This window comes from Mobula birostris, chromosome 18, assembly GCF_030028105.1.
Source record: "Mobula birostris isolate sMobBir1 chromosome 18, sMobBir1.hap1, whole genome shotgun sequence".
Taxonomy (NCBI): Eukaryota; Metazoa; Chordata; class Chondrichthyes; order Myliobatiformes; family Myliobatidae; genus Mobula; species Mobula birostris.
In genome coordinates this window covers 59,504,018-59,530,446 of record NC_092387.1, presented here as the reverse complement: position 1 = coordinate 59,530,446, position 26,429 = coordinate 59,504,018, and the positions used below count along the sequence as shown (strand labels likewise).

The 26,429-nt window shown below is 47.0% G+C and overlaps 1 protein-coding gene across 1 annotated transcript in view; it reads right to left on the bottom strand.

Moving 5' to 3' along the window:
- Positions 1-26,429, bottom strand: part of tmem266 (transmembrane protein 266) — a 148,970-nt gene that overhangs the window by 6,929 nt on the left and 115,612 nt on the right. Inside the window, exons 7-8 of the mRNA XM_072282074.1 lie at positions 23,022-23,137; positions 8,082-8,274 (exon numbers count right to left, since the gene is read on the bottom strand). Coding sequence (XP_072138175.1) covers positions 8,082-8,274; positions 23,022-23,137 — 309 coding nt within the window. The remainder of the gene's footprint in view (positions 1-8,081; positions 8,275-23,021; positions 23,138-26,429) is intronic.

The window sequence follows — 26,429 nt, the reverse complement described above, 5'->3', positions numbered from 1 at the left end:
AAGAGGCGTTGGCTATCCACTCTATCTATTCCTCTTAATATCTTGTATACCTCTATCATGTCTCCTGTCATCCTCCTTCTCTCCAAAGAGTAAAGCCCTAGCTCCCTTAATCTCTGATCATAATCCATACTCTCTAAACCAGGCAGCATCCTGGTAAATCTCCTCTGTACCCTTTCCAATGCTTCCACATCCTTCCTATAGTGAGGCGACCAGAAATGGACACAGTACTCCAAGTGTGGCCTAACCAGAGTTTTACAGAGCTGCATCATTACATCGTGACTCTTAAACTCTGTCCCTCAACTTATGAAAGCTAACACCCTATAAGCTTTCTTAACTACCCTATCTACCTGTGAGGCAACTTTCAGAGATCTGTGGACATGTACCCCCAGATCCCTCTGCTCCTCCACACTACCAAGTATCCTGCCTTTTACTTTGTACTCTGCCTTGGAGTTTGTCCTTCCAAAGTGTACCACCTCACACTTCTCCGGGTTGAACTCCATCTGCCACTTCTCAGCCCAATTCTGCATCCTATCGATGTCTCCCTGCAATCTTTGACAATCCTCTATACTATCTACAACACCACCAACCTTTGTGTCTCTTTGTGAAGTACTTCTGAAAAGTACTTCAATAGCTGCAGGGTGCTTCAGTATACTCTCAAAAGAACGTGAAATATGATACCTATGTATAACTGTCATAATTTTGTATACCTCTATTAAATCTCCCCTCATTTTCCTATGCTTCAGGAAATAAAGACCGAACACATTCAAACTTTCCCTCCTGGTGAAGGGTCTCGGCACGAGACATCAGCTGTTTATTTCCCTCCACAGATGCTGCCAGAGTTTCCTCCAAGAGGTCCACAACCTTTCTTGGTTCGGAGGCTTGTGTGCCTCAACCACCCAGAGAGCTACAGTATGTCGGCTGGAGTCAGGGCTTTATGCTTCGGCTCTTGGTAGGGTCACCCAAGCCAAACAGGTCAAAGGGTAGAGGCCAGACTAAGAGTGGTCCACCAGTCCTCCAGGTTCGGGGGTTCAGCTCAGGGCTAACAACCCTGACTGGTCAAACAAAATTGTCACGGAAATTGCAATGAAGAATCCTTCTACATCTGTGTGCGACAGTATTCCTGAGTCTCCACCCGGGACTTGCTTGACTGACAGTAGTGAAAACTGAGAGGAAGCTACTGGCACGATGAAGGAAGTCCTGAACACTGCCAGAGATGGGGGACCTTCATTGTTGCCCTAAAGCCAGTGGCATAACAGGCCTTGAGTAAGTAGATACACTGCCTGAGCTGCTGGGTTCCTCAAGCATTGTGTGTGTGTTGCTTAAGATTTCCAGCACCTGCAAAATCTCTTATGTTCTTGATGTTATTGTGGGGTTTTGGTGAGTAGGGAACCTCAGATCTTGAAGTGGACTGTGTATCATTACAAAATGAAAACTAGAAAAGAACTGCAGATGCTTGAAGCCTAATATAAAATTCAGAAATGCTAGGAACACTCAGCAGGCCTGGCCTCATCTGAGGAACAAGAAATAGAATCGATGTGTCAGGCGAAAGGGCCTTGAGTGTGGTTGGTTAATTGCCCTGTCGATCATGCCAGGATCCCAAATTGTTCCTTCCATCTGAACATTAATGCTTTCTGCAGAAGCTGTCTGATCTGTTGAAAGTTTCCGATATTTGCTGTCCTTACGAGAGGAAAGCGTCCCAGCTCAAGCAGGAACAGCATGAATCACCAGCTGATTCCTCCCTCCGGTGTTTATAGTCGCAACTGAGGGAAGACATCAGGCACCCAGCCACGGTGATCCTAAACAGCGGCCGCTTCCTGGCATCACTTTGGCAACGTTCCCATCATATCCCAGAGCAGCGCGCGGTTGGCGGGTGAGACGTGTTTTGTGAGGACCACTTGCTCCTTGTTTCAAAGCACAAACCACTGAGCACTCTGTACCTGCAATCGCAGCACTCTGGAGATCGCAATCGAACCTGACATACAAACAGAACATAATTGTCTTCCTGGGTTTCACAGACACTTAAAAGCTTTCCTGGCCACAGTTCCCCTCTAATCGCCTCCAGTCAGAAGTGCGTATGGTGCTAACACTGCCGTTCTAAGGACAAGCCTCATCTTAGCCTGAGGCAACTCTTTAGGGAGCCGAGGAGGATATGCAAGACAGGCTGGGATGCTCAGGATGCTCCGTGTGAACAGATTTCACATTCAGCTTTTCCATAATGCACACACTACCTAACCTCCCACGACAGTCCCGCTGAACACTGGATCAGCCTTGTCTTTCAACGGTCACAAAATACAGGGACTGGAGACCACAGTTAAACCAAGCCTCCTGCCGCTGGTGAATGCTATGAATCTTAAATATTTCCTTGAGAAAATTGGGTTGAATTATTTTATTTAGCGCATTCTTCCTGTTGCATTATTCACGGCAATGCCATGAATTTAAAAGACCGTCCTTTGGTGCTTCTCTGGGGATTGAGTTGAAGAGTCAGAAGGTAATGTTGCAGTTCTATAAACCTCTGGTTAGACTATCACTGTGGGTATGGTGTTCAGTTCTGGTCGCCTCATTATAGGAAGGATGTGGAAGCTTTAGAGAGGGTGCAGAGGAGATTTTTTTAACCAGGGTTAGACAGCATGCCTTGCAAGGATAGGTTGAGTGAGATAGGGCTTTTCTCTTTGGAGCAGGCTGGAGACTAGACTGAGGTGTTTAAGATGATATGAGGCATAGATCTAACGGAGAGCCAGGGACCTTTTCCCAGGGCGTCAATGGCTAATACGAGGAGGTATGATTTTAAGGTGATTGGAGGTGTAGGGGGGATGTCAGAGTGTCAGAGGTAGGTTTTTTTTAAAACACAGAGAACAGCGCGTGTATGGAACGTGCTGCCAGAGTGCTGGTAGAGGCGGATACGTTACAGATATTTAAGAAACACTTGGACCGGCACATGGATGAAAGAAAAATGATGAGTTATGTAGAAGTGAAGGGTCAGATTGATCTAACACAACACTGGTAGGACATCATAGGCTGACGGTCTTGTTCTGTGTGGTACTGTTCTGTTCTATGTTCTGAATCCAAGCATTCAGGTTATTCCACCAAATCTGAGGTGTTAAGTGAGCTGAGTAACCTTTAAGGAAATGAAAGTTTGCATTCATATGCAATGTTTCTCCTTTCTGCAAGGATGTTCCCCACGTTATTTCCTTTAGATATAGAAGGTTGACCCACTGAGTCCAATGTCACAGAGCAAACCCTGTCTCAGACACGAGGAAATCTGCAGATGCTGGAATTTCAAGCAACACACACAAAAAACGCTGGTGAGCGCAGCAGGCCAGGCAGCATCTCTAGGAAGAGGTACAGTCGATATTTCGGGCCGGGACCCTTCGTCAGGACTAACTGAAAGAAAGATAGTAAGAGATTTGAAAGTGGGAGGGGGAGGAGGAGATCTGAAATGATAGGAGAAGACAGGAGGGGGAGGGATGGAGCTAATAGCTGGAAAGTTGATTGGCAAAAGGGATACCCTGTCTCAGAGCATCTCTAGGAAGAGGTACAGTCGACGTTTCAGGCCGAGACCCTTCGACAGTCCTGACAAAGGGTCTCGGCCCGAAACGTCGACTGTACCTCTTCCTAGGGATGCTGCCTGGCCTGCTGCGTTCACCAGCAACTTTGATGTGTGTTGCTTGAATTTCCAGCATCTGCAGAATTCCTCGTGTTTACCCTGTCTCACACCAGTTTCTCCTGACAACTTAATCTCCCCACAGTCTCGTCAACTCCCCCACCCGATTCCACTGCTCAACTATATACTCGGAGCAATTTACAGTGGCCAGCTAACCTACTGACCCATACGTCTTGGCGATGCAGGAGGAAACTGGAGGAACCAGGAGAAACTATGCTTGGAGCTCATTAGAATGAGAGGGGACGTCATTGAAACCTATCAATATTAAAAGGCCTAGATAGAGTGAACGCGTAAGAGGATGTTTCCCATAATGGGGAGTCTAGGACCAAAGGGCACAGCCTCAGAATAGAAGGATGTCCCATTAGAACGGAGATGAGGAAGAATTTCTTCAGCTACAGCGTGGTGAATATGTGGAAGTCATTGCCACAGACAGCTGTGGAGACAAAGTCATTGGGTATATTTAAAGCAAGGTTGATTAGTAAGGGTGTCAAGGATTACAGGGAGAAGGCAGAAGAATGGAAAGGAGAATAAAATGCACATGATCAAACGGTGGAGCAGAATCGATGGGCCAAATGGCCTACTTATGCTCCTGTGTCTTATGGTCTAAACTCAAGTGATCACAGGGAGAAGAACACAGAACACAGAACTGGTGTACTGGAGGTCGGGAGTGAAGCCTGGTTCCAGGATTATGAATCAGCTGTCCAATGCACCTCTCCAAGTCTACATAGCTGAGTAAGTGTTCTTGAACTGTAGTCAGTGTTTTAGTGTAAGAAATGTGGTTGTCTACACCAGCACAGAAAGCTCCCACAAGCAGCATCTTTACAACAACCAAGTAATTTGTGCTTGTTTTCTGACCGGCCAGGTTACTGGAATACGTCACCCCCAGCTAGGTGGAAGTTCCAACTTCAAACCTATGTCACACACCTTGAGTACAAAAATTTAGACAGGAACTAAAGACCCTGGCTAAAGAAGGCAAGCATGGCATTACCACTTCATTCTGCCTGGATTCGGGAGCGTGTCTTATGAGGATAGGCTGAACAAGTAAGGGCTTTTCTCTTTGGAGGGGAGGAGGATGAGAGGTGTACAAGATGATAAAAGGCACAGTTCGAATAGATAGCAGGAGATTTTTTTCCCAGGGTGGAAATGGCTAATACGAGGGGACATAGTTTTAAGGAGATTGGAGGGAAGTATAGGGGTAGACATCAGAGGTAGGTTTTTTACACAGAGTTTGATAAGTGCACGGAACATGCTGCCGGGGTGGTGGTAGAGGCAGATACATTGGGGACATTCAATAACTCTTAGATAGGCACTTGGATGACAGAAAAATGGAGGCTTATGTAGGAGGGAAGGGTTAGATTGACCGTAGAGTAAGTTAAGACTGACACAACATTGTGGGCCGAAGGGCCTGTACTATGCTGCAGTGTTCTATGTTGTATATCTCCCTTTGGTCTCTGTTCAGAGAAAAGAACTCAAGATTGTTCCACCTCTTCTTATAGTTCATGCTCTCCAATCCAGGCAACATCCTAGTAATAAACATGAGAAAGACTGCAGATTCTGGAGATCCAAAGCAAACCACACAAAACGCTGGAGAAACTCAGCAGGTCAGGCAGCGTCTATAGAAATGAATAAACAGTCAAAGTTTCAAGCCTGCACCCTCTCCAAAGCATAAACATCTTTTCTGTAACGGGACAACCAGAATTGAGCAATATGGTCTAATTAAAGTTGCAATGTGACTTCCTGACTTTCAGACTCAGTGGCCTGACCAATGAAGGCAAGCATAATGTTACCACTTGCATGAGCACTTTATGGTAACTATAAACTGGACCTTTAGATCCTTCTGTCAGATTGTCACTGTTTGTGGGAATTTGCTGTGCCCAATGGTCGCTGTATTTCTTATGTTTCATTTCATAAGTACAGCTCACTACAAGAAATGTCTTTCTACAGCAGGAGTTCTCAGCCTGAAGTCCATGGACCCCTTGCTTAATGGTATTGGTCCATGGCATAAAAAGGTTGGGAACCCGTGCTACACTGTGAGGTAGATAGTTGTTCCTTGTCCAAGGTCCTGAAATAAGAGGTTTGCATGAGCAACAACAGCTTTGTTCATTCTCCATACTATAGTATCTGTGCCTGCCTGCTGTATTCCCATTAGCCAGGGCAGCATCAGATTAATGCCCACTGTCCTCTGTGCTATAGAACATGCATGGCAGGCTCAAACTTCAATGTAGGTATGCTGACTGCGTCACCATTTTTCAGGCTTTAACACTGAAATATATCTTAGGCTATCAGATCTGCAAAACTCTCTGTGCCATCTCTGAAAGTCTGTAAATTGCCTTCTGTGAATGCTTTTTATAACAATTCTGTATTCTGCTGCTTATTCCAGTTAATCTCTGCACACTGTCCAGCCTGTCCTCGAGGGACATTTCTAAAGGGGCTGGTTTTCTGTGTATGAGATGCATGGGTCAGGTATTGCTGGACAATTCCGTCACTTCAAGTGCTGAGGTGCATGCTAGCATTCCTCACAGTGAAATACGTTGTACAGTCTTGTATGAAGAGATTGTAATAGCTGTGTGTGGTGGTATGAAGACATAGGAGACGGCAGATGTTGGAATCTGGAGAGGCACACAAAAACGCTGGAGGAACTCAGTGGAACACGCAGCATTTATAGGGAGAAGTGGGCAGTCAATGCCCACAATAAAGTTTCCATCTGCTGCCCATCTCACTTCCCTTGGTTCTATGCTCCACCTTCCTCTCCTGTCAGATTCCATCATCTGCTGCCCTTGGTTGTCTCCACCCATCACCTCCCAGACTCCTTTGGTGTCTTGACCATCCCTCCCCCACTTGCCTACCATCCTTGCTCACCTATCATTAACCAGCTCTTGCTCCACCCTTTTCCCTCACCTCTTTATACCAATCGTCACCCCGCTGTCTCAACCTGAAATGTTGACCTGTCTATTTCCCTTCACGGATGCTGCCTGACCTGCTGGGTTCCTACAGCGTTACGTGTTTGGCGGATCAGAACTTTTAAACAGGTGAATCAAAACAAAGGATACGGTTTGCACGCTAATAATGCACCAGAGGGTTTCAGCCCTTTTCCCCTTCCAATCCATTTCCTCTAAACTGTAGAAGCACCTTCCTTCAATCTCCCACTATTGAAATGTTTGTGTCTCTTGTGCAAGACATTAGGGCAGATGAAAAAACCTAATCAGCACACGCAAAATGCTGAAGCAACTCATCAGGTTGTGTGTGGTGCTTTGGATTTCGAGCATCTGCAGAATCTCTCCTGTTTATGATAAATCCTAATTTACTTTATCTTCCCTGGTGATGTCAAACTTCTTTTCAAAATTATGCATTTACACTTGATAGACTTTTACAAGTAAGTCTGTGGCCTCTGCTGCTGTAGACAATCCACTTCAAAGTTCGACATGTTGTGCATTCAGAGATGCTCTTCTGCACACCACTCGTGTAATGTGAGGTTATTTGACTTACTGTCACCTTCCTGTCAGCTTGAACCAGTCTGGCCATTCTCCTCTGACCTCTCATTAACAAGGCATTTATTTGCCCACAGCGCTGCTGCTCACTGAATTTTTGTTTTGTTTTTTGCACCATTTCCTGTAAACTCTAGACACTATTGTGCATGAAAATCCCAGGAGATCAGCGGTTTCTGAGATACACAAACCACCCATCTAGCCTTCCCCTGCTCTCTCTAGTAGCTCTTTATTCTCCAACAATCATTTCACAGTCAAAGTCACTTAGATCACATTTCTTCCCCATCTTGGTGTTTGGTCTGAACAACAACTGAACCTCTTGACCATGCCTGCATGCTTTTATAAACCGAATTGCTGCCACATGATTGGCTAATTAGATATTTGCATTACTGTGTGGGCATACAGCTGTACCTAATAACATGGCCACGGAGTGTATTTTGAAATGCGGGAGACAAAATCTGTGGAATCTCCTGAACAGGAGGGAGAAGTGAGCGTCACTTCCTTTGGCAATCCACCCTCCCGGTTAGAGGTGTACAAGATGGTAAGAGGCAAAGTTAGAGTGGACAACCAGAGACTTTTTCCCAGGGTGGCAATGTCTAACATGAGGGGGCATAACTTCAAGGTGTTTAGAGGAAAGTCTGGGGGGTAGCGGAGTTGGGTTTTTTTATACGGAGAGTGGCAGGAGCATGGAAAACCCTGCCACGGATGGTGGGAGAGGCAGGTACACTAGGGACATTTAAAAGGCTCCCGGGAGGTCACATGGATGAAAGACAAATGGAGTGCTATGTGGGAGGAAGGGTTAGATTAAACTTGGAGTAGTTTAAAAGGTCGGCATAGCACTGTGGGCTGAAGGGCCTGTGCTGCTGTGTAATATTCTGTATTCTCTGGTACTGGCAAGCTCCCTCTTAACAACACAACTTGAGCGGGTTCCTTACTTGGTGGCTGGTGCGGGCCGATGACACTCTCGGTTCCATCGTCATCGGACCCCCCCGTGTTTGACCCGTCCACCACTTGAAACTTGTTGGTCTGCTTGTTCCAGACATGGTGCATCTGCATGGCGGCCTCCCTCTCGGCCGCCAAGTCCAGGTCCTGCTGGGCAAGGTGAGCCCTCAGCTGCCTGATCTCGAACTGCGGAGGAGAAAGAAACACAGAGGCTGTCAGCTGCTGGCATTCCTCACCGTCACTACCCATTTCTATAGGAACCCTTCACTGGGTACGCCATTTGAAGGTGGGTGGGTATTGGCTGGGCACCAAGAGATGGGACTGGAATAATTACGACCCCTTTGAACCTCACCATTCATGGCTCACGTGATCATCTCCCTCAACTCGGATGGACGCGACATCAAAGGTTACGGGGAGAAAGCTGGGGAGTGGGATTGAGGAGAGGAGAGAAGGATCAGCCATGACTGAATGGCAGAGCAGACTTAATGGCCTAAATCCGCTCCTGTGGCTTATGGTCCAACTCCAGCTTCCTGGCTGTTCCTCACAACACCTTTGTCCATTCTGACCGGCTGCATCAGCATCCGGTCCGGGGGCACTAATGCAGAGGATCGGATAAACCAGCAGAAGGTTGAAAACTCAGCCAGTTCCATCATGGGGCACCAGCCTCCCCAGCACTGGCAACATCTTCAAAAGACGATGCCACAGGAAGGTGACACCAATCATTAAGCATGCCCACCACCCAGGCCGTGCCCTCTTCTCATTACCACCATCGGGCAGGAGGTACAGGAGCCCAAGATACACACTCACCGTTTCAGGAACAGCTTCTTCTTCCCCGCCGTCAGATTTCTGAACAGTCCCTGGACACGACCTCGCTACTCTGCTCTCTTGTACTACTTTTAAAATATTTCTTATTGTAACTTAGTTATTTTTTAAATATATTGCTCTGTACAGCTGCTGCAAAACAACAATTTCATGAGGTGTCCATGCAAATCTTTGGGTATATTTAAAGTGGAGTTTGATAGGTTCTTGATTGGTAAGCATGTCAAAGGTTACAGGGAGACGGCAGGAGAATGGGTTTGAGAGGGAATAAATCAGCTACGATGCAGTGGTAGACCAGACAGGATGGGCTGAGTAACCCAGTGCTGCCCCTACATCTTATAATGAACCTGATTCTCATTATCTCAGTCTTAAACAGTGATTCAGCCTCCACAAGACCAAGATTCCTAAAGATTTATGAAAGAAATCATCTCCTCTCTTTAGACACTGACCCCATGTTCTGGAATAGCCCATAAAAGGAAACATGCTCACAACATTTGCTGGAGCAACACACACAAATTGCTGGAGGAACTCAGCAGGCCAGCCAGCATCGATGGAAAAAAAGTACAGTCGACATTTTGGGCCGAAGCCCTTCGGCAGGACTTCGACACATTTGCCCGGTGAAATCACCTCGGAGGCTTCAGTGGATGGTACTGCAGTCTCACAGCTCCAGGGAGCCGGCTTTGATTCTGACCTATGCAGAGCTTGCAGAATTAAAGATTAAAAGATTAGCTTTGCAATTCTGTGGAATTCTTTGTCACAGGCACCCGTGGAGGCCAAGTCTTTGTGTATTAAGTCAGCGCTTGATAGGTTCAGGGCATGAAGGGATACGGGGTGAAGACAGGAAATTGGGGGTAAGAGGAAAATTGGACCAGCCATGATGAAATGGCAGAGCAGACCAGATGGGTCAAATGGCCTCATTCTACTCCTATATCCTATGGTCTCATGGTCTTTATTGGTCACATGTGCATTGAAACACACAGTGAAAGGCATTGTTTGCATTAACAACCAGCACTGTCTGAGGATGTGCTGGGGGTTGCCCACAAGCATCACCATGCTTCTGGCACCAAGATAGCATGCCCACAGCTTATTAATCCTAGCCCATACGTCTTTGGAATGTGGGAGGAAACTGCAGCACCCAGTAGACAGATGAGATCTCCCCCCCCCCCCGGCACGCTGTGCTGGCCAAATACCCCCAGTGTAGGTGGGTAGCAGAATCTGATGGTCAGCTGTGAGAGAATAGGTCACATGGGAGTGAGAGGGAATGGGATTGATAAGTTTGTAACACAAAATACTGCAGGAACTCAGCATATTTCCAGCATCTGCAGATTTTCTCTTGTTTGTTTGATAAGCATGTACGGTCTTAATGGGTTAGGGTTAACCCTAACCCTAACCCTAAAGGCTACTGTACATTGTAAGAAAAGCAAGAACATCATCCCTCATCGTCTATCATGATTTTGATATCATGTTTGCGATTGAAGGAGGTCAGAGAACATTTACAAGGATGTTTCCAGGATTTGAGAACCCAAGTTACAGGGAAAGGTTGAACAGCTGAGAACTTTATTTCCTGTAGTGTAGGAGAACGAGGGGAGATTTGATAGAAGTAATCCAAATTATGAGTGTTATAGATAGGGTAAATGCGAGTAGGTTTTCTCCACAGAAATAGGGTGAGATGAGAATTAGAGGTTATGGATTAAAGATGAAAGGTGAAATGCACAAGGGGAACATGACGGGGAAGGCCACTCACAGGGTGGTGTGAGTGGGGAATGAGCTGCCGGTGGGAGTGATGGTTGAGAGTTCAGTTTCAATATCTAAGAGAAGTTTGGATACGTACATGGATGAGAGAGGCATGGAGGGCTATGGTCCTGGTGCAGATCAATGGTGCTAAGCAGAATAATATTACTGCATGAACTAGATGGGCTGAAGGGCCTGTTTCTGTGCTGTAGTGCTCTGTTGCTCTATCTTTCTGGACTCCAAAGAGACAAATCCACCCCTTTCTCTCAAAGCAACCTTTTCTTTCCATGAAAAGTCTCTGAATCTTCTCGACACTGCCTCTGAGGCATTCTCAAGAGAGGTTGATCTCAGATGTCACAATGAGGAAAATCTGGGCCAACTGCGCCTGTGGGATGGAAGGGGTGGCAAGTTCTCTGGCTCCAGTGGAACTAGAAAGCAAAGAGCACTGATTTACCTTGCACATTTCCCTACCATAGGATGTCAAATAAACATTTCTGAGACATTGTGACCAGAGCACTGGGCCAACTTGTGCAGTCACTAGCATGTAATCTGTTGGCTAGAAAATACGTTTCGGGAGGGGCAAAGTTGTTAGGCAGAGTCGTGTAGGCCCTTCAACCCAGAGTTTGCATTGCTGTTTCTAGCCTTTCTCTGCTCTCTCCTGCAGCTCTTTATTCTCCAGCCTGTACTGGGGCAACTTGCAGCAGTCAGTTTATCCACAAACCAGTATGTCTTTGGGGCGGCATAGTGGTTAGCACAACGCTGTACAGTACTTCAATTCCCGCCACGTCCATAGGGAGTTTGACTGCGTGGGTTTCCTCCGGGTGCTCCAGTTTCCGCCCCCAGTCCAAAGACCTACCAGTTGGTATTTTAATTTTGTAAACTGTCCTGTGATTAAACTAGGGTTAAATCGGGCGTTGCTGAAGGGCCGGTTCCACGCTGTATCCCTAAGTAAATTAGAGAAATGAGGGAGGAAATTGGAAAACTGGAGTTCCCGGGAGGAAACACATGGGCTCACGCACACACAGACAGTGCTGAAGGGTCGGTATCCTTCCCGTGATACCGCGATATCTATGCCAAGTCGGTATCGAACCTCTGACCGCAGAAGGGATAGATTCACAGTATTTACCTGCGCTACCATTCCAGCTACTGGATAATAGCAAATAATGTCAGGGATGGGAGTTAGAGAGACTTTTCGCCATCGTCAAACTGTGCCTCAGTCATACGGACACTTCATATTGGGGGCATGGTCCCGGGTTTCTGAGTCTGGTTGAATCACGACCCACACTCTGCACTCCACTCCGAAGTGACCGGGTGAATAGTAAAATTAAAGCAGGGTGGAGGGAAACGGATTCAATCAGTCAGTGAGAACTCACTGCCCTCTGCTGACGGTCCGCAGTAGTGCAGCCAGCGGAACCATCTTACCAATGCAAGGTTACTGAGCAAATGCGGTCAATGGGATTTATGTTTTTACAATGAACTTCTACAACATTACAGCTCTATAATGATAATTTTAAAGATTTCTGGTCAAGCTGAAGCTGACTGTGATTTTTAAGGACAATAAATAAAAGCATTTAATTATAATTCCAAGCGGCAGACTTCTTGTACTTTTTAAACCTTATCTCAGTTTTGATCACAGCATAAGCCTTTGATGATGGAAGTACAGAACCGAAGTTCGTTCTAAAATGCTGTTGAATTAGGATGCAGAATTGTTAATTTCCTTGTAGTGTAATTTTCCTATACTTGATAACATTTTTTAAATATAATTACCCATATGCAGTATGTGTAATAGAACACGGAACACTATAACACACACACACACAATGCTGGAGGAACTCAGAAGGCCAGGCAGCATCTATGGAAAAGAGTATAATTGATGTTTTGGGCTGAGACCCTTCAGCAGGACTGGAAACAGAACAGCACAGGCTCTTCAGCCCATGAAACTGTACTGAACATTTAACTTACTTTAAGATCAATCTAACACTTCCCTCCTACATAGTCCTCCATTTTTAGATTAGAAAGCATAGAAACATTACAGCACAGAAACAGGCCTTTTGGCCCTTCTTGGCTGTGCCAAACCATTTGTCTGCCTAGTCCCACTGACCTGCACCTGGACCATATCCCTCCATACACCTCTCATCCATGTACCTGTCCAAGTTTTTCTTGAATGTTAAAAGTGAGCCCGCATTTACCACTTCATCTGGCAGCTCATTCCACACTCCCACCACTCTCTGTGTGAAGAAGCCCCCCCAATGTTCCCTTTAAACTTTTCCCCCCTCACCCTTAACCCATGTCCTCTGGTATTTTTCTCCCCTTGCCTCAGTGGAAAAAGCCTGCTTGCATTCACTCTATCTATACCCATCATAATTTTATATACCTCTATCAAATCTCCCCTCATTCTTCTACGCTCCAGGGAATAAAGTCCTAACCTATTCAACCTTTCTCTGTAACTCAGTTTCTCAAGTCCCGGCAACATCCTTGTAAACCTCTGCACTCTTTCAACCTTATTAATATCCTTCCTGTAATTAGGTGACCAAAAGATTAGATTAGATTAGATTCAACTTTATTGTCATTGTGCCGAGTACAGATACAAAGCCAATGAAATGCAGTTAGCATCTGACCAGAAGTACAAAGAATAGTGTTATTTACAAACTAACTGTGAATAAAAAGTAAGTGCTACAGCACACAAATATAAAAGTACTGAGACAGTACAATATGGGTGCAATACTGCTTAGCGCTGTGATGTGACATTCAGCAGGGTCACAGCCTCAGGGAAGAAGCTCTTCCTGTGCCTGCTGGTGCAGAAGTGGAGGTTCCTGCAGCACCTACCGGATGGGAGGAGAGTAAAAAGTCCATGGTTAGGGTGAGATGCATCCCTGGTAATGCTTTTCACCCTGCCCAGGCAGCGTTTATGGTAGATGTTCTCAAAGGTGGGCAATTGGATGCCGATAATCCACTGGGCAGCTTTCACCACACGCTGGAGTGCTTTGCGGTCCGATACGGGACAATTGCCATACCACACTGAGATGCAGTTGGTGAGTATGCTCTCAATGGTACAGCGGTAAAAGTCCGTCAGTATCCCGGGACAGAAGTGAGCTTTCTTGATGCTCCACAGGAAATAAAGGCGCTGTTGCGCCTTTTTGATCAGGATGGAGGAGTTCAGGGACCAGGTGAGATCCTCGGAAACGTGGACACCAAGGAATTTGAAGCTTGATATATGCTCCACTACAGCTCCTATCATTCATGTACTCATCTAAGAGCCACTTGAATGTCTCTACTACACCTGCCTGGTAACACATTCCACACACTAAAGCAAATAAACTACTTCTGACACCCGCTTATATTTTTCTTCAATCACCGTAATATTTTGCCCTCTTGTAATAGCCACATTTGCCTGGGGGAAAACCAGTCTCTGGCTGTCTTTTCTATCTATGCTTCTTATCAGCTTGTACACCTCTATCAAGTCAAGTTCAGGTTTAATTGTCACTGAACATCTGAATACAGCCAAACAAAACAGCATTGCTCTGGGGCCAAGATGCAAACCTCTGTACCAACAGTTACACACAGCACATATAACACATATAATTATAATAGCAGAAAGACATAGTGTTGCAAAAATAACATACCCCAAGTCCCTGAGGGTCATGGCCTGAAGATTGATGGTGCATGGGAGCCATGTTTCTGCAAGAACAAGCACGCAGCAGTTCCTCATCATACACAAGTGCAACTGCAGACCAATGCAATTCATTCTGTCTTCCACTGGAGGGCAGCACTGCTGGGGGAGGCCAGCCCCCAGCCCAGTACTGAATCCAGCGGTGCCTCTGTTCTCTCCCACACCTCCTCCGGCGTCCCTTTCCCCGGGCGGCTGCAAAAGGTGAACCCCAGCAGGAAGGCCTGCTCCACGCAACAAATGCGGCCATGCAGCTCCCCCGCCACCGGTCTCACCAATAAACCAGTGAACCGGATTGCAGGGACGTGATCTCAAGAAAAATGCCCAAGACAATTATTTACATCGTTAGTTGGATCCTGTACCTTTCAGGCACTGCCTGCGATGCCTTCCTCCTTGGGCTGCAACACAACACACAAGTCCAGCTCCACCGCTACCGAATATCTCACTAGCGGGGCAGAACTGCAGTACTGGATGTTCTTAGTATCCAGCAGTGTGTAGCCATTGTAAAAATGACAAAAGAGATGAACAATCACACCTTTGTTTGGACACAGAGGGGCTGCAGAGACCGACATCTTACGGAAAAGTCACCTCTCAGCTTCGTTCACCTCCAAGGTAGAAGCCCTAGCTCATTCAACCTTTCCTCGTAAGACATGCTTTCCAACCAGGCAGCATCCTGGTAAATCTCCTCTGTGCTCTCTCTAGAGTTTCCACATCCTTCCTATAATAAGGTGACCAGAACTGAACACCATTCAGAGCCTATAAGGAGAACGTTCATCCCAACCAGCCCATGTCTTGGATGGATCTCATGCCCTCAGTGGAGCCTTCACTGCATAGGCTACCTTCCCCTCAACGGTGTCACTGCCACTTGGCTGAACAACCAGTGCTTCCCAAATTCATTCGGACCACCAACACCTGATGCAGACTGGGGGACTATTTCATTAAGCACCTTCTCTTTGTCTGCAGCAACAGCCAAAAACTTCTGGTGGCCCTTCCATTTCACTTCCACATCCCCATTCCCCACACCCACATGTCTGCCATTGGTCCTCTCTACTGCCACAGTGAGACCAGGTTGAGTAGCTTCACTTCATATTCCATTGGGTAGCCTCAAACCTGATGGCATGAACATTGATTTCTCTCATTTCTGGTAATCTTCCCGTCTGTTCACTTTTAATTCCTCCCCCTCCCACTTTGTTTTCCCCCCATTCCTGTGGCCTCCCCCCGCCCTTATGACCTCCCTCTGCTTCCCCACTTCCTTTCCTTTATGTTATGGTCCACTTTCTTCCCCTATCAAACTCCTTCTTCTTCAGCCGTTTGTCTCTTCGACTGTCACCTCTCAGCTTCTCGCATCATTTCTGTTCACTTCTCTCCCCCTACTCATCCACCAGTCTACCTGTTCTCACCTTTCACCTGTCAGATTGTGCTTCTCCCTCTCCAGTGCCAATGAAGGGCCCTGGCTCTATACGCCAGCTGTCTATTTCCCTCTGCGGATGCCGCCTGCCTTGCCGCGTTCCTCCAGCGTTTTGTGTGTGTTGCTTATGTGAGGAGGTGAAAGGCCCGGTGGAAAGTGGCACAGCAAACACAGTTGAAAGAGGCGACAATCTACACAACGGCAGCAGGTGGACGGGTGACGAAGAACCCATTCGCAGTCCAGGCCTCTGTTCTGTGCTCGAAGGCCAGCGTTGTGGACGGGTGTTGTAGGTCTGAAGAGGCAGGACGGCCAGTCAGTGGGTGCACCTGGAGTCTGGGTCCTGTCATCAAGAATCTGAGGGTTGATACTAAAGACTGAAGCCCAAAGGTCAATCAGAAGTCTGGAGATCGAACGCCGATGGATAAAGCCTGGAGACTGGACACCCAGAGGCCTGTCCAGGGGTTGGACGACTGTCTGGGTGGGAGGGAGGGTGGTAAGGGGCTGCTTTGCTTGTTGTGTTTTGTGTTGTTCTGCTGAGTGTTGTGGGAATGCTATGCAGGTGATGGAATGTGTGGGGACCCTTGAGGGCTACCGCCAGCACAATACTCTCTTACCTACTGGGGCCCAGGCTGCCGACAGCAGCTTACCAGAGTCATCTGTCCTGGGCCACAGGTGTAGCCATCAAAGATGTTTCCCCTCCCAGGAATGAGGTCTCTGAAGTTTCTGCAGCTCTGGGCTTTTAGGGGAAAGTGTTGCTAGCCCCATGGCCAACCCTTCTCCTTTCTCAGCTGGGCTTGGGACTGTCCATGACAGAGCTGCCCCCAGCACGTCCCTCGGTTTTATTGGTTGTTGACACAAACGGGGCATTTCACTGTACGTTTTGATGTACGCAAGGTGAGTAAGTCTGAATCCGAGAAGCGGTTCACTCAGACTTGCCCCTCTCTGTCTGTTTACATTGCTGAAATTGGCTGCTGGCCCAGACCAGGCAATTGTGGATGCAGTAGCAATAACATTCTCCACCTACTCTATAATAGCAGCTCTTGGTTACTCATGGCTTCACTAGGTTTTCCCCAGAACAACACCCGCATCAGCGTTGGGACAATGCACTTTAACCAGTCAAGGCTCTGTCCTATGATCCTGAAAGTTTCCCAGAGTAACACACACAAAATGCTGGAGGAACTTAGCAGGTCAGGGAGCATTGCTGGAGAGGAATAAACAGTCGATATTTTCATCTGAAATCCTTCATTATGGAAAGGGGGGGAGCTAGAATAAGAAGGTGGGGAGGGGAAAGAGTACTAACTGGCAGATGATGGGTGGGACCGGGTGAGGGGGAACGCAGGTGGGTGGGGAGGGGAAATGAAGATGGGAGGTGACGGGTGGAAGAGGTAAATGATGAAGGAAGAAGGAATCTGATAGGAAAGGACAATAGACTATGGGAGAAAGAGAAGGAGGTGGAGGGCAGGGGCGGGAAAGAGAAAGGGTAAAAGGAAAGCCAGAGTGGGGAATGGACAAAGAAGAAGTGAGGAGGGGGTGGGGAGAAATCACCAGAAGTTGGAGAAATTGATGTTCGTGTATTTTAGCTCCCATGTATATCTACTGCAGGGTTTGCTGCTGGATAAACCCTTCCTGTTGGAGCAACACACAATCTGCAGGAAGAATTCGGCAGGTCAGGCAGCGTCCATGGCGGGAGCTGGACAGACAACATTTTGGATCGAGAGCCTTCACCTGGACTGAAAGATAGAGGGGGAGATGGCCAGTCTTCAGGTAGCAGATCCACCTATCCCCGCTAGCTTTTTCTCCACCTATCTCCTCTCTATCTTCCAGGCCCGATGAAGGGGCTTCCTCTGTGGGTCACCTCCCGACAGAAAAGACATCAATAAGGTTGAAAGAGTGCAGGGAAAATTTACAAGGACGTTGCTGGGAGTTGAAGATCTGAGTTACAGGGAAAGGTTGAATGGGTTAGGAATATATTCCCTGGAGCACAGGGGAATGAGGAGAGATTTGTTAGAGGTATACAGAATTATGAGGGTTATAGAAAGGGTAAATGCAAGAAGGTTTTTTTTCCCCATTGAGTTTGGGTGAGACTAAAACTAGAGGTCATGGGTTAAGGGTGAAAGGTAAAGTGTTTAAGGGGAACTTGAGGGGCAACTTCCTCACTCAGAGGGTGGCGAGAGTGTGGAATGAACTGCCAGCAGAAATGGTGCATGAGGGTTCATTTGTAACATTTAAGAGAAGCTTGGACCAGTGTAAGGATGGGAAGGGTGTGGAGGGCTATGGCCCAGGTGAGGATCGATGGGACTGTTAGAGTGAGTTTTTGGGTAGATGATTCATTTACACTTCAATGACTTTGGCCACCAGTCTTCTGTTTGACAAAGTACTGTGGATCGAGTTCACAGCAATGCATTTCCTAAAAGCCGTGAATACCAGACGCTGCTGACGCTGTAGTTTGACCAGATGATGTAGCTTTGAAGACAGTATTATCTATACTTTATAAATATTAATTGTCCTCTATGTTAGCGTGTAAAATACCAAATAAATGTATTGTGGATTTAACTAAAGGCTGTGGATACCAACCCAGACATGTTGGCGTCAGAAGGAAAGGATGAAGTCAGAAGGTGTGATGTTTTGTATGTAGCCTCAAAAGGAAGCATTGTCTATAACTTTTTAAATAGCGATTGCCCTTTGTGTTTAGCATGTAAATATCGAGCCCACATTGGGCTAACAGACCTTTCCACTGAAAGCGTCTCTGTCCGTATGATACCTGCTGAACCTTGTTGTGTTGAATAAAGAAGCTGCTTTGTATCTACCAGTGACTCTGCCTCTCGGGTGATTTCATCCATGCCACAACAGGGACGAGGCAGAATAACAGTTTAGCATGGAAGAGATGGGCTGAAGGGCCTGTTTCTGTGCTGTAGAGCTCTGACTCTGTGACCTCTCGAGCTCCCTCAGCATTTTGTGTCTGGTTCCCCATTCCAGCAACTGCCGTTGCTCTGGGCCTGCCCTTTCCTGCCAGAATGTTCTTGCCTGGGAATCAGATCTATTTCCGTGCAGAACTTTGACGCAATTTTGTGTCAAAATCTTCTGCCATTTGGGAAATGGGATTGGCCATTTGCTGTTATGAGTCACCTTAATGCAGATTTTATTTTCCTCTTCTATTTTAAGCAGGTGATGTCGCCAATGTGCGAGTCTTGGCTTGCTTAAGTGATGACAGAAATTGGATTAAAAGGTCGCATCTTATGACACTAGTCAGTAATTCCCAACACAACAAGAAGAATGTCATGCTGAGAGTTGTGAACAAGATGTGGGATCAGGTGTCTTTGGGGATATAGTGTTAATTTGTAAAATCCATCCCTCTGTGCCAGCAGATCTTTGTGAAACTAGAGAGCTCTGTGCTCTGGGTACGTTTGATCCCGTTGACCTGAGGCCTGATCCAATGCAGGGGTCGCAAGCGGTTTCAGAGGGTTTTAGATTCTACCAGCTCCATCATGGCCACAACCCTCTCTCCCCCCCACTTCACCACCTCCAAGTGGTGCCACCCTCAAGGAGGTGCCATCCATCAGTAAGATCCTCACCATGTCCTCTTCTCATTGCTATCTTCAGATTGGAGGTACAGGAGCCTGAAGACCCAGACTCAACAATTCAGGAACCACTTCTCCCCCTCCACCATCAGATCGCTTAGCATAACATGGAAACCAGCCTCCCCTCCATGGACTCTGTCTACGCTTCTTGCTGTCTCAGTAAAGCAGCCAGCACAGTCAAAATCCCCCCTCCCCCTGGGCATTCTCTCGTCACCACTCTTCCACTGGGCAGATGCAAAAGCCTGAAAGCACGTACAGTCCCACCAGGCTCAAGACCAGCTTCTACCCTGCTGGTATGAGACAGTTCAATGGTTCCCTAGTACGATAACTTTGACTCCAGACCTCACAATCTACCTTGTTATCATTTTGTAGCTCGTTGTCCACCAGCTCTGCACTTTCTCTGTAGTTGTTATACTTTATTCCGCATTGTTGTTGCTACATGTTGTTCTGTCTCAATGCACTGTGTAATGTTCTGATGTGTATCTTGGTACATGTGACTATAATAAGCCAGTTCCAATTTCAGAACAGTCTATGAGATTTTGTACTATTTATAATGTAATTTATAGTCATTTTGTTGGGGCGGTGGTTTGGAGATATGTCTCTACCAAAGGAGGTACAAGGCGCTCTTTCCCTCCGCTAGCCTGGAAGTCAGCTTTGAGCAAGGTGTACCACCTTCTTCGTCCCCCACCACCACCACCCCCAATCATGGTCATGTGAAGCCACGTGAGCAGGTGTTGGATGGTCGTATGAGCAGCTGGTGCAGATCACAAATCCTGGTGATGCAACCACTGACGCTGGGCAGTCAATCTCTGAAGAGACACTGATACTGGATGGGGTCACCACTGCCCAGGAGAAGGCAACGGCAAACCACTTCTGCAGAACAATTTGCCAAGAACAATCCTGGTCATGGATAGACCATGATGGCCCACGGTGCATAATGATGATGAGGAGTCATTTTATGCCTTTGCACTGTACCGCTGGTCACAAACAACAAATTTCACATCATATAAGCTAGAGATATTAATCCTGAATGGGGAGGTTGGAGGGAGGGAAGGAGTATAAATTGGCAGGTGAAAGGTAAGACCAGATGGGGGGGGGAGCGTGAGAAGAAAGTCCCTTCTTCTTCAGCCCTTTACATCTTCCACCTATCCCCTTCCAGCCTCTCACATCTTCCCCTCTTCCCCACCCACCCACCTTCTCCCTTACCTCCTCCCTCCTATCACCAACCAGCTTGCACACCTTCCCCCCACCCCTGCCCACCTTCTTATTCTGGCTTTGGCCCCTTCCTTTTCCACCCCGGATGAAGCTCGCTCCCTCCTGCCCACCCACTCACACTCGGCAGACTGTCACCACAGGAGGAAGTACGGTATTCCAGAAAGGGCCAGTGTATTGTACCAGTAAGGAGGTGACAGCAGTTTGACATTATCACTCTAACCAAGCAGCAGTGTTAGTGATACTTCCATCCCCGGCTCTCCGCATTCCCGGCATCTTGTCCCGTCCAATCCTGATGGATAACTTCAGGATGCTTCTCCGGAGAGTATCCATCCTCTGGGACACAGGAATAGGCAGCATCTATGGAGTTCTGATGAAGGGTCTTAGCCCCAGACGTCAACCACTTACTCCCCTCCAGAGATGCTGCCAGGCCTGCTGAGTTCCTCCAGCACTTTAAGTACCTGGAGTATTGTGTGCAGTTCTGGTCTCCATACTTGAGGAAGGATATACTGGCTTTGGAGGCAGTGCAGGGGAGGTTCACCAGGTTGATGCCAGGGATGAAGGGGTTAACCTATGAGGAGAGATTGAGTTGCTGGGACTATACTCTCTGGAGTTCAGAAGAATGAGAGGGGATCTTATAGAAACATACAAAATTTTGAAAGGGATAGTTAAGATAGAAGTAGGAAAGTTGTTTCCATTGGTAGGTGAGACTAGAACTAGGGGACATTACCTCAAGATTCAGGGGAGAAGATTTAGGACGGAGATGAGGAGAAACTGTTTTTCCCAGAGAGTGGTGAATCTGTGGAATTCTCTGCCCAGGGAAGCAGTTGAGGCTTCTTCATTACATATATTTAAGAAACAGTTCGATAGGTTTTTACATGGTAAGAGAATTAAGGGTTATGGGGAGAAGGCAGGTAGATGGAGCTGAGTTTACAGACAGATCAGCCATGATCTTATTGAATGGCGGGGCAGGCTCGATGGGCCAGATGGCCTACTCCTGCTCCTGTTTCTTATGTTCTATGTTCTTAAATACACTCAATGACTTGGCTTCCACAGCCACCTGTGGCAACGAACTCCACAGATTCACCACCCGCAGGCTAAAGAATTTACCTGGGTAAGTTAAGCCAATAGTCAAAAAAAGACCTGCATTTATCTTGATAAAGAGTTTTGGTCTGAAACGTTAAACATCCACCACCCAGCCACCCGCCTTCCCCCTCACCTATCACCTGCTAGCTTGTGTTCCCCCCTCCACCCCCATCTTCCAGTTTCTTCCCCCTTCCTTTCCAGTCCCAATGAAGGGTCTCAGCCTGAAACGTTGACTCTTCATTCCCCTCCATAGGTGCTGCCTGACTTGCTGAGTTCCTCCAGCACTTTCTGTGCGCTGTTCAAGATTTCTAGTTCGTGCTTTTATCCACGACACGGCTGTCTTTATTAAGCCTTTCCTGGGTATTGGAACCTGCAAGATCCTTCCTCCGCCCCCGCAGTTCCAAAACGTGAAGGAGCCAGGCAGTCGTCCTTGAGCCGGGAGGAGGCCGAGCCTCCATCTTCCACCCCCGAGGCTTGAGCAGAGAGTCCAGATTGACTCGAGGAGGGGGGTGCAGCCTAGACAGCAGTGAGCGCCTTTCAGTCGAGACGTCAAACCATAGCCCCATCTGTTATTTCAGGCAAGCGCTGAGAGTTTGGAGAGGGGTCGGGTGGCCACTCCTTGGTATATGCTCCCCCCCCCCCCAACCATCCCTACAATAGTTATCCTGGTTGTGGTCTCCTTTTTGTTTGAGGGAGGTTGGGCAGGGCACCTGACGGTGACGATGATGATGCTGGCCTCTGTTTTCCTGTGTTATAGTTGAGATGACACCTCAGGGAATTCAAGGATAGCGTAACGCTTCACAGTCCAGTGACTGGGGTTCAGCTTATTGCTGATGGGAGGGGGTATAATTTCAATGTGGAGGACGTCAGAGGTAGGGTTTTACTTTTCACTGAGAGTGATGGGTGCGTGCAGCACCCTGCCGGGGGTGGTGGGAGAGACAGATACATTAGGGACGTTCAAGAAACTCCTGGATGGGCACATAGAGGACAGGAAAGTGGAGAGTAACAGTACGTAGGAGGGAAGGGTTTGATTGATCTTGGAATTGATTGAAATGTCAGCACAACATTGGGGCCGAAGGGCCTGAAGTGTGTTGTACCATTCTATGTTCTGCCGCTGTCCGTAAGGATTTCGTACGTTCTCCCTGTGACTGTGTGGGTTTCCTCCGGGTGCTCTGGTTTCCTCCCACATTCCAAAGATGTTCGGGTTAGGGTTAGTGAGTTATGTTGGCACTGAAAGCATGGAGATCCTAGCGGGCAGCCCCCAGATGGTGTCGGTCGTTGATGCAATGGGCATGTTTCAGTGTTCCCACGTACTGTACCTGTGACAAGGAACGTTAATCTTTAATCTGCACTACAGCGGCTATACGATGGTTGGGAGTTTGTAGCTGTGGCAGGGTTGCAGGTACTTACCCTCCCCGCCCGCCCGACTCACCGCCTGCTCCTGACAGATCTGCGTCAGCCGCTCCAGCTGCTCTTCGCGGACCTGCTTGGCCTTCTCGTACTGCTGCACCACCATCTCCAACTCCACCTTCACCGGCAGAACGTACGCTGGAAGAGTCAGAAGGGAGAGAGTTGGGAGTTCATCGCGACTGAGTCGCCTGGGCGGAAGAGTGAAACTGCGTACCACACCTCTCCACCAGGGACCGTACAACACAGGAGCTGAATCAGGCCATTCGGCCCATCAAGTCTGTTCTGTCATTCCATCATGGCTGATTTCTTATCCCTCTCAACCCTATTCTCCTGCTTTCTCCCCTTAACCTCTGACACTCTTACTAATCAAGAACCTATCAATCTCTGCTGTAAATACGCCCAATGACTTGCCCTCTGCAGTGTCCATAGCAATGAATTTCACAGATTCACCACCCTCTGGCTAATGAAGTTCCTCACCATCTCTGTTCTAAAGAGATTTCCTTCTATTCTGAAGATGTGCCCTCTGGTCGTAGATTCCCCCTCCATAGGAGACATCCTCTCCACATCCACCCTATCCAGACCTTTCAGTATTCGCTAGATTTCAACAAGATTCCCCCTCATTCTCCTGAACTCCAGAAATTACAGGCCCAGGACCTTCAAACGTTCCTCATATGTTAACCCTCTCATTCCTGGGATCATTCTCCTGCACCTCCCCTGGACCCTCTCCAATGCTGGCACGTCCTTTCTGAGGTACCGGGCCTGAAACTGCTCACAATACTCCACGTGCTGTTCGACCAGTGCTTTTTAAAGTCCCAGACCGGCTCCTCTTCTCTCACAGCCAGGGCCGAATTGGAGAACTTACAGCACAGTTAGAGGCTATTCGGCCCATCACCATCCTGACATTTTGCAACGGCATCTTGTCCTTCCTACTCCCCTGTTCAATCCCTCATAACTTTTTTTAAGCCTACAATTATCATCAAGAATATTAAAGATGCATACCTCTCTCCACCTGTGTCTAATGCAGTGTGTTTAAAATCAAAGATCAAGTTTACTTGCCATATATATTTACATGAATTGGGAATTTGCTGAGCTGTGTTGGTCAGGTCACCACATGCAACAAGAACAACAATATTCAACAATCGTAAAGAATAATGATTATATAAAAATAGTTAAAGTACAGATATGAATAAAATGTGTGCAAATGCATTAATACCAGCTTGTAAACATTGGTTTAAAGTGTTTACAGTGCAGTGATGGGAGTAATAGATGGGGGGTGGGGGTTAAGTACAGTAACCCGATTCAACCCCTTTAGAAGGTCACAGTGGGAACTTCCCCCAACAGTGTGTGAGAGCTTTCCCTTCTGTCTCGTTGCTCAGTCGCTGACATTTCCAGCTAATGGGAGCTGCCTCTCTTTATTTACTACGGCCTGCTGCAATTGGGTGGTACGGTGGTGTAACATTATTACCGAGCCAGCGACCCGCGATCGATTACCGCCGCTGTGCACAAGAGGTTTGTACACTCTCCGGGTGCTCTGGTTTCCTCCCACATTCTGAAGACGAACGGGTTAGTAGGTTGATTGGTCACAGGGTGTAGCTGGACAGCGTGGGGCCGTTGGGCCGGAAGGGCCTGTCACTGTGCTGTGTCTCTAGGTCAGTTACAATGATCTCTAATGCTTCTATACTTGCACTTCATTTGTTTGCACCTTCTTGTCTACTTTTCCCACACTTCCTCTGAAAATGGAACACCAAATTCTACCTCCTGGCATCTTCCCCCTTCCTTTCCAGACCTGAAGAAGGGTATAGGCCCGAAGCATCAAACGTTTATTAACTTCCATAGATTCTGCCCGACCTGCTGAGTTTCTTCAGCCTTTTGTGGCGCGTTGCTTTGGACTCCAAGTATCCGCAGATTTCCCTGTGTTTATATTCTACATTCTGCTTTAGATACTTCCATAATGATCCCCATCAGACCCCACCGCCACACTACATACACATCACCTGGCAACACTCTATGTACATACAGTCCATATGTATAACATTTACTTGTACATCGTGTTTTATATGATTGCTTTTATAACTATGTTTATAGAACCATAGAACACTACAGCACAGAAAACAGGCCATTTGGCCCTTCTAGTCTGTGCTGAAACATTATTCCACTAGTTCCATTGACCTGCATCCAGTCCATAACCCTCCAGACCTCTCCCATCCATGTACCTATCCAATTTATTCTTAAAACTTAAGAGTGAGCCCGCATTTACCACGTCAGATGGCAGCTCGTTCCATACTCCCACCACTCTCTGAGTGAAGAAGTTCCCCCTAATATTCCCCCTAAACCTTTCCTCTTTCACCTTAAAGCCACGTCCTCTTGTATTTATCTCTCTTAACCTAAGTGGAAAGAGCCTATTCACATTTACTTTGTCTATACCCCTCATAATTTTGTAAACCTCTATCAAATCTCCCCTCATTCTTCTATGCTCCAAGGAATAAAGTCCTAACCTGTTCAATCTTTCCCTGTAACTCAACTCCTGAAGACCCGGCAACATCCTAGTAAATCTTCTCTGCACTCTTTCAATCTTACTGATATCCTGCCTATAGTTAGGTGACCAGAACTGCACACAATACTCCAAATTTGGCCTCACCAATGCCTTATACAACCTCCCCATAACATTTCAATTCCTATACTCCTATATCATTTTGTTTTGCTTTTTTATTGTGTTCCTTATGTTTATTGTGTATTTTTTATGCTGCAAATCATTTGTTCTCCTTTACATTTGTGTACTGCAGGATCTTGAATCTTTAAATGCTTACATAGTCACACTGATTTGTCTACCTGCACTTCACCTTCTCTATAATTGGGACTCTGTATTTTACATTCTGTTTTAAATACTTGCATAATGATTTTAAATGCTTACACACTTACATTTTATTTGTCTACCTGCACAGCATAGCGTCTCTAACTATAACACTATATTCTGTGTTCTTTATTCACTTTCTCAGCTTAGGGTGGCACGGTAGCGTAGTGGTCGGAACAACGCTTTACCGTACAGGTGACCCGGGTTCAATTCCTGCCGCTGCCTGTAAGGAATTTGTACGTTCTCCCCGTGACCACGTGGTCTGGTTTCTTCTCACAGTCCAAAGATATACTGGTTGGTAGTTGGTCATTGTAAATTGTCCCACGATTAGGTTAGGGTTAAGTCGGGGGTCGCTGGGTGGTGCAGTTCAAAGGGCTGGAAGGGCCTATTCCATGCTGTATCTCAATAAAAATAAAATTTTAAGCAGCAGTTTAAACATGTCAATATAATTGTGTACAGAATGATCTGGCACATAAGCAAAAGCTTTTCATTGTATCTTGGTGTTGGCGCGTGGCCAAGTGGCTAAGGCGTTGGTCTAATGATCTGAAGGTCGCTAGTTTGAGCCTCAGCTGAGGCAGC